The sequence below is a fragment of the Solanum tuberosum genome, unplaced genomic scaffold, assembly GCF_000226075.1.
Source record: "Solanum tuberosum cultivar DM 1-3 516 R44 unplaced genomic scaffold, SolTub_3.0 scf00305, whole genome shotgun sequence".
Classification (NCBI taxonomy): Eukaryota; Viridiplantae; Streptophyta; class Magnoliopsida; order Solanales; family Solanaceae; genus Solanum; species Solanum tuberosum.
Window position 1 is genome coordinate 544,975 of NW_006239229.1, and position 8,901 is coordinate 553,875.

The 8,901-nt window shown below is 36.4% G+C and overlaps 1 protein-coding gene across 1 annotated transcript; it reads right to left on the bottom strand.

Annotated features, from left to right (window-relative positions):
* Positions 1 to 1,612: 1,612 nt before the first annotated feature.
* LOC107063103 (uncharacterized mitochondrial protein AtMg00810-like) lies at positions 1,613 to 2,161 on the bottom strand. The gene has a single exon (XM_015314551.1). It carries the CDS (start codon positions 2,159 to 2,161, stop codon positions 1,613 to 1,615), a length of 549 nt encoding a protein of 182 aa, XP_015170037.1.
* Between the last annotated feature and the right edge of the window lie 6,740 nt (positions 2,162 to 8,901).

An 8,901-nucleotide genomic window follows, 5' to 3' on the forward strand; every position in this document is an offset into this window, starting at 1 on the left:
AATTGTATTTGGAACCTCAAATGTCCAAACAAGATTAAATATTTATTTGGCTTTGTCTACATGACAGGATGCCCACTAAAAATTATCTTTACCTAGTAGGAATCGAGATAAATTATATTCTTATACTAAGGACGGATACTCATATACCATGACCGTTTATATATGATGCTAAATTTAAAGTTGAGGAGGAGACAACACAGGCTATGCCATGGATATTGTTCCCTTATTTAAAACCCACCTAATTTGTGAAAGAAGCTTTGTCTTTAGTAGCAGTTGTGGTTGGAAAACCTTTACAATTAGATATGCCTACAATCAATGAAACTAGGCCTAGTTGTGCGAGAGTTAAGGTGCAGGTAGACCTTCTGTTTGATTTTCCTAAGCAAGTGGATATGAAGATTAATAATGAGAAAGCAAATGAGTCTACGGTGGAAAGGATCAAGATAAAATACGATATGATGCCCAAATATTGCAAATAGTGTTAGGTACAAAGACATGATGAGGAAGCTTGTAGAAGTCTGGGGGAGTGCTTATGTAAATAATGATAATGAGACAGAATAGGGTAAAGAAGGATATAATAATTCTAAGCATATCAAAGAAATTGCACCTAGAATGAGGAAAGTAAGTTGGAGATATTGGAATCCCATCAACAAGAATGTACCAAGAGATAAAAAAAAAGACATGAGGTAATTGAAGAACAAAGCAATATAGAAAAAAAGCATTAATACTGAGAATGCATTTGCTGCTTTTTTTTAGGAAGAATGAAGAGGTGAATCATGAGAGGTCTGCGGAGATTGACAATGACAAATCTATAGAAGCCAGAAGCAAGGAGAAATCACATACTGAACATCATCACTCTTCAAATTCAGAAATATAAGGTGGTGGAGAGTAAAACAAAAGCACACGCAGAGAAAAGAAAGAATAAGTGCAGCACTTAGACATGAAATAGAACAGAGAAGAACTTTATTTTACTTGAATTGAAGCTTTGTTCTTTTCCAGAAGGCACTAAGAGTTATATATAAAATAAGCATTAACTTGTAACCCCTACAATAACTCTAACAAATAAGACTCCTATCCTAATAAACAACTAACCTGATCATCATTCCTAAAATATAGGAACGGTTATTTGACTCAGTAAACTGCAGAAGTAAAACAGTAAAAGAAAACTCTAAGATGCACTAATTTTTAACACTCCCCCTTAGTGCATGCTTACTATCAACAACTCCAAGAGCAGCCCTGAAATATTCAAACTTAGGCTTTATCAAGGCCTTAGTAAATATGTTTGCGACTTGCTCATTTGTAGAAATTTCTTTCAAAACAACTTCTTGCTCTAGCACTTTCTCTCGAATATAGTGATGACGAACTTCTATGTGCTTCATCCGACCATGAAAAATTGGATTCGATTCAAGCTTGATAGCACTTTCATTATCACATCTAGTTTGAACAGAATAACCAACTTTGTATAGCATCTCTCCTATTAATCTCTTTAACCACATACATTCATGCGCAACCATAGTCACGCTATGCACTCAGCTTCAGTTCTAGATAATGTTACCACTGGTTGTTTCTCGTTGCACCAAGAAACCATAGTTGAACCAGTACTGAAACAATATTCTTAAGTTGAATGTCTATCATTTGTATATCTAGCCCAATCCGCGTCAGTAAATCCATTTAACATGAATTTCTCATGTCTTTTGTACATAAGACCATAATCTAGTGAGCCCTTCACATAAGGAAGAATTCGCCTTGCTGCATCTAGATGTGAGCTTCTTGGACACTGTATGAACTGAGAAACAATTCCAACAGAATAAGAAATCTCCGGTCTTGTGATAGTTAAATAAATTAAATTACCAACAAGTTGCTGAAATTCTTTGGCATATTTTAATGGATTTCCTTCAGCTTTCATCATCTTGAGATGTGGTTCCATTGGAGTTGGCTTTTCTTTCGACTCCCCCATACCAAAACACTGCAATAGTTTCCTCTCATATGTCTTTTGAGAAACAAAATATCCTTGATCTGTTTTTTCAATTTCCAGACCAAGAAAACAGCTCACTTCCCCCAAATTCTTCATTTCAAGTCGAACTGAAAGATCATTTTTTAACATAGAAATCTCAACTTCATTATTTCCAATAATGATCATGTCATCCACATATAACAAGACCATCATGTGCACATTTGATTATGATTTAAAAATAAACTAGAATCTGTATCAAAAACTTTAGAGCCACAAAAGATAAAGTATTGGGCAACTTACCCATACCACGCATGTGGTGCTTGTTTAAGACCATACAACGCTTTCTTTAATCGACAAACATGTTGAAGATACTGCAGAGAGACGTATCCTTTTGGCTGCTCCATAAACACTTCACGATCCAATTCTCCATAAAGAAAAGTGTTCTTTACGTCAAGCTGCCACAACTTCTAATTCATAAATGTCGCAAGAGAAAAAATTGTTCTTACAGTTACCATTTTTTCAACTGGATTGAATGTTTCATCATAATCCAATCCATTACTTTGAGAAAAACCACGAGCAACAAGCCGAGCTTTGTATTTTTCGACAACCCCTTCCGAGTTTTTCTTCAAATGATAAACCCATTTGCAAGTGATCAGCTCGCAAGTCTCAGGCTTCGATACCAACTCCCATGTCTTATTTTTGTTCAAAGCATGAATTTCTTCTTGCATAGCTGCATTCCACTTGGGATGCCCTTTGGCTTCTTAATAGCTTAATGGTTCATCCAATACTCCTGTAAAGAAGCAAGACGAAATTGAGCAGCAGTTCAACTATACCTCATACTCTTTGAAGTAACTTGGTTGTCTTTTGTCCCTTGTTGACCTCCTTTCAGTTTGTCATTAAACATCACCTGAATTTGAGCTTCCTTCATTATTTGGTTCCTGCAAGTTGCTCTTAGGAAGCTGCTCAAAATTCTCTTGATCACCATCAATAATAGTTTCTTGATTGCTGGATTTTTGGGCAGAATGGTATAACGATATTTCGTCAAACATGACATCTCTGGATGTGACTAGTTTCTTGGTTTCAGGATTCATAGACCTCCACCCTTTCCTATATGAATCATATCTAACAAGGACACACTTCTTTGCTTTTGTATCAAGTTTGGTTCGGTTAGTTTTTGGAATATAAACACAACAAGTTGAACCAAATATCCAAAAATATTTTACATTTGGCTTTTCATGATATAGAATTTCAAAAGGGGGTCTTTCTTTACCTAGCCATGGAGGCAAATGACTTATCACGTGACACGTGTATTGAATAGCTTCAGCCCAAAGCTCTCGAGGGAGATTCTTATCGTGCAACCAGGAAAGGCTTGTAGAAACAAGATGAGCTATTTTCCTTTCGGAAACACCATTTTGTTGGGGGTGGGGGGGGGGGGTATTTGGACATGTCATTTGCCTCGAAATACCATTCTTATAGAAGTATTTAAAGAATGCATCAAGCATATATTCGCCTCCATTGTCACTACGCAAGCATTTAATTTTTACCTCGAAATCCTTAACCACGACAGTTTTAAATTCAGCAAATTTTGACAAGGCTTCACCCTTCTCTTTCAAGAACTTCACCCATGTATATCTTGAGAAGTCATCTACAAGTACCATGACATACCGAAAACCACTATAACTTGTTGTTTTTGTTAGTCCCATCAAGTTTGTATGAACCAACTCAAACATAAAGGATCTACGATTTGCTGATCTTTGAAATGGAAGACGGTGTGATTTTCCAAATTGACAACCTTGACAAACTACATCTTCATGAATATTCTATAAAGCTAGTAGACTATCCACCAGTTTCTTCGAACAGATTTGCCGCAACAATTGGTATCCCAAGTGCCCCAGTTGGGCATCCCAAATTGTTGTGCTATCTGTTCGACTTGTCTTCTTCACATAAACTTCCCCTACTGCCATGACAAACAACGAACCTTTATTTTCTCCCGTAAGAACAACATCAGTAGATATATTCTTCACATTGTCCATAATCTTCACATCATTTGGACCAAGCAGAATATATTTTCCAGAATCATTGATTTGAGAAACTGAAACTAAGTTTCTCTTCAAGCCTAGAGCATGAAATACATCGCTCAACTTGACAGCCTCTGTATCTCGAACATCAATCTTCAAGACTCCTTCATTAGCTACTGGATATGTCGAGTTATCCTCTGTAACAACTACTCGTTCTCTTTCGTGTTGACACAACTCTGAAAGAAGAGAATCATTTTCGGTTACATTATGTGAGCAACCAAAATCAAGGATCCATTCTTATTTGCAGCTATCATTATTGTAGAGAGCTTGAACGAGTACAACATCATCGTTCCTCTGCTCAGTAACCTCAATAGTGAAGCACTGCTCCTATTTGAGTTTCTCATTTCCATCATTTTCACTTGCAATATTTGCTTTTGAGAGCTTCACTCTACAATATTTCTTGATGTGTCCAATTTTACCGCATCTATAACACTTCCTATCATTAAAGTTGTCACCAGTAGCTTTTTCACCATTTGATTCTTTTTCATTGTTCCTTCTTTCAATGATGTGTTTTTATTTTCATTCTTTTCCCTTGAAAAGAGAGTTGCATATGGTTCAAGGCTTCTTGCCATTTGCTTTGCCAATGGCTCTTGGTTGGAAAGCAAAATTTTAAATTCTTCAACTGAAGGTTGTTTTTTCCAGCCCTCGATGGAGGTGACGAACGAATTATACTCCTTCTTCAATCCTCGAATAAGAAATCGTCGCAATCTTGCTTCACAAATCTTCTCATTAGGATCTAATTCTGAAATTTCAGCACAAATATCTTTAACTCGCAAGAAATATTCAGAAATAGACATGCCTCCCTGTGTTAGGATTGCCAATCTATTTTCCAGCAATTGCAGCCTAGCCGTGCTCTTTTTAGTAAACAATCTCTCAAGTATTTCCCAGACTTCTTTTGGTGAACTAACATCACGTACATGATTGATGAGCTCTTTTCCAATTGATGTTCTCAAAGCAAAGAGTGTTTTACCACATTTGATCTATTTTCTCCGTAGTTCTGAATTTTTTGGAGTATTTGCTGGAATTTCTACTTCAGCACCAGCAATAAGATCACATAGGTCTTCACCTTGAAGGTAAGCCTCCATACACATTCCCCAGTACTTGTAGTTTGTCCCTACAAGCTTCTCGACACCAAACTGTGCATTTGAACTATTTCCCTCATTTGCCGACTCAATACTGCACAAACTTTTTCTCTGCAACTTTCAATCTCCTCCAACAAGACTTAACAAACTTGATAGACAAGAAGAAGGAAACAACGTTCAAGCCAATAACCTGGCTCTTGATACCATAAAACAAAAGCACACACAGAGAAAAGAAAGAACAAATGCAGCAGTTGAACAGGAAATGGAACATAGAAGAACTTTATTTTGCTTGAATTGAAGTTCTGTTCTTTTACAGCGGGCACTTAGAGTTATATATAAAATAAGCATTAACTTCTAACCCCTACAATAACTCTAACAAATAAGACTCCTAGCCTAATAAATAACTAATCTGATCATCATTCCTAAAATATAGGAACGGTTATTTGACTTAGTAAACTGTAGAAGTAAAACAGTAAAAGAAAACTCTAAGATGCACTAATTTTTAACAAATAGCACCGAAACTAGTGATTTAGAATTCATAGACAATGAAGATGAAAATAGTGATAAAAATGCAGTTGTGGAATGTAAAGAGACTGGACTATCTCCTCTAGTTGTATATAAATGCATAAAAGGTAAAACTAAGAGGAAGGTTGATGCTCCACCAACAAGAATACAGATCAAGAGAGTGGTGAAGTCATTTGCTAAATGATGAGGAAAGCACTTATTTTAACATAATAAAAACTTACCACAAAACTTGTTTTCCCAATGTGGTAATCATCAAATTATTAATCTTCAATAGAAACTAAATCTAATTCTCCATTACTTTCCTCTGAATCTACATCTTTTAATAACTAAGAAACTTTTGTAAATAACCACTTGTACTACTCAAAATTCTAACTTGAACAAACTATAATTCTTTTCTAAAAGCTTTTTTTTATTTTTTTAAATACTTTTTTCAACTATTTTTCACCTTCAAGTATTGACATAAACTGCTTTAATCTGGTGTAACATCTCGCAATTTGAAATAACTAGGAAGAAGCTAATAATTGGAAATAGCCATTTTTGGAAAGAATGAAAATCTGGAAAATTTGTTTAAGTTATGGAAAGTTGAATTTTGGTCAACTTCAAATGGCCATAACTCCTAGCTCCGGGTGAGTTAGGTGTACTTCCAGTTATGGTTGGAAATCTCTTGGAGTGATCTTTCCAACGCTGCCGAGTTTGCATGATTCTGAGTTTGTATGAGTGAGTTATCCCCTTTGGAAGTTGGGTTGTGCGGTTAAGGAAAGTCTAATTCGGAATTTTGAAGGGTAGATTAGTCTTTTCCTTACCCAATTAATTTAATTTGTTTTAGTGAATTAATTAAGGGGTCAAATCAGAATGATATCAGTCTAGTCAATTGGAAATTCACGCTAGGGCTTGGAAAAAATAGAAAAGAGGAGAAAGGAGAGGAAAAGCTCAAGGTTCGCCAAGAACGATCAATTTTGGTTGTGGATTCGCCAAGGAATTCATCTTACAAGGTATGTGAGTCTTTCATAGCGTTGGGTTCATTCACCCACGCGCCAAACATGTTTAGTTCAGCGAAATTCGTCCTAAAAGAGTTTGAAAGTTGATGTTCTTGACATGTATTCTTGAATTTGAATGTTGTTCTTCAATTGGGCTGAATTGAAGAGTTTCTAAGATCTTTACGTTGAGTTTTAGAGTTGTTTTGAATGAGGTTCTTGAGTACATATGCTGGGTATCAAAATCTAAAATGAATTTGAGAATAATGGTCGACTTTAGGTGAATTGGGGTTGTAAATCGGAGAAGGAAAAAGTCGAGAGTGATCTGGCACCCAGGTCCGCGTCGCGGACTTGCTCCCTCTGTGTATAAAAATTTCCTCCGCGTCACGGAGAGAGCGCGGACTCCTCTGTCTCAAATTTAATTTCGCGACCATTTATTTAGAAACATATCCGCATCGCGGACTTGTTCCAAGACGGTGTTTTCCTGACTTTTCTAATGTTTTGCTGTCTAAATCACTCCTAAACATCATGAGACCTTTCCTATCACAAATCCCAATCCTTGAATCCATACTTCAATTCAAGGACCAGTTAAGAGTAAAGTCAAGAGCAGTTAAGATCAAAGTTAAGAGAAGTTCATAAAGTTTTCCAAAAGTCTTTTGCAAACGTATTAACCTTGTTTTAAGACTTACATTTTGATTTCTGTGAAGAGTAAAGTTGAAATTCATTTCTTCAAAAGTATATGGGGACAAAGTATTTCCAAAGAGATTTAAAATGTTTTCACATTTAAATAAGAACGGAAACTAAGATTTCCAAAGAACCTTCGGGCTAGTTTTCAGAAAAGAGCAATCGCTTTCTAAATGAAGCTAGAGGGGAAACTTTGATTTCCAAGATAGCCTTTGAGCTATGTTTTTGAGCACTAATCTCAAATCACAAAAGAAGTATGTTTTTTAAAAAAAACATAAGAGCTAGTATATTTTGGGAGTAGATTGAGCACTGAACTCAGGGCGAGCATGAGTTCAGATAACTCACGTCTCCATAAAAATCATGTAGCCACCATGGGTAGAAAATGGTCATAATTTTTAGATGAACCCTTTTCACAATTGACTAGTGGATCCACTTAGTAGTTCAGGTCCTATACCTCTGGCCGGGTATAGGATGCGCTAGCAACGTGAGGTAGATCGTTGTATCATCACTATAGCTCTTATGTGATGGTTGTCTATTAGAGAAACTCCCACATAAGTTATTGTATTTTTATATACATCAGTTTATTGTATTTTTACATACATTTCAGAGTTATGTTGCATCCTCATATATACACAGAGTTAACATCATGTTTTTAAACAGATTTTGTATATATTGCACTTGTTTTAAACTGCTTTATATTAAAATGAGTTCAGTTAAGTATTCATGAGTTGAGAAGAGCCAACGTAAAGATTCCCTTCCAAGCCTATGTTGTTTTAGCATTCCAACTCGCATACTCATACATTCAATGTACTTATGCCAGTTGGCCTGCATCGTCTTATGATGCAGACACAGGTAACTAGGATCGGCATTCTAACGCACCGTTGATCCAATGAGCAGTTCAGAGTCAGTCGATGAGCCTCCTTGCTTTCCGAAGGATCTATTTTCACCGCTTTCTAGTTAGTTCATTATGATGTTGTGGGTTGTCCCAACATCCATCTCAATTGTTTTAGAGGTTTAATACACAGTTAGATGTTAGTCATGTGAGTCTTTTCATTATCATTTCTTATTGTTCAGACTTGGGTTGCCACTTTTGGCCAAGTTGAATGTTTGACCTTTAAACATTCTTAGTTATTTTATTATTCTGTTCAGTTAAGTGTTATTTATCATTAGAAGTATGAATATTGTCTTTCATTGAGTTCAGTAAACCAGGCCAAGGTTTCGCTTGGCGCCAACAGTGGTCTTCGAGTGCCAACCGCGTCCGGTGTGTAGACTCGGGGCGTGACAAACTTGGGATCAGAGCACAGAGTTTAAGAGTCATAGGGAGTCTATGAAGTCGTGTGTGTAGAGTCCTATTTATCAGTGAGAAGCACACCACATCTATAATTAGGAGGCTGCAACATTTAGGAAAGTTTCTCACTTCTTTCTCACTCATTTCGTGCGTTAGAGTTTGATCTCTAAAAAGTTTCCTTCTAATTCGTGCTTTCGCGTGTTTTCAGATAATCATGCCTCCACAAAGAGCTGTCAGAGGTCGTCATGCTAGAAGCAATGTTGAGGAACAAGATTTACCAAATGCACCTGAAGTGCAACCCCAAGGAGAAGTTACCAAT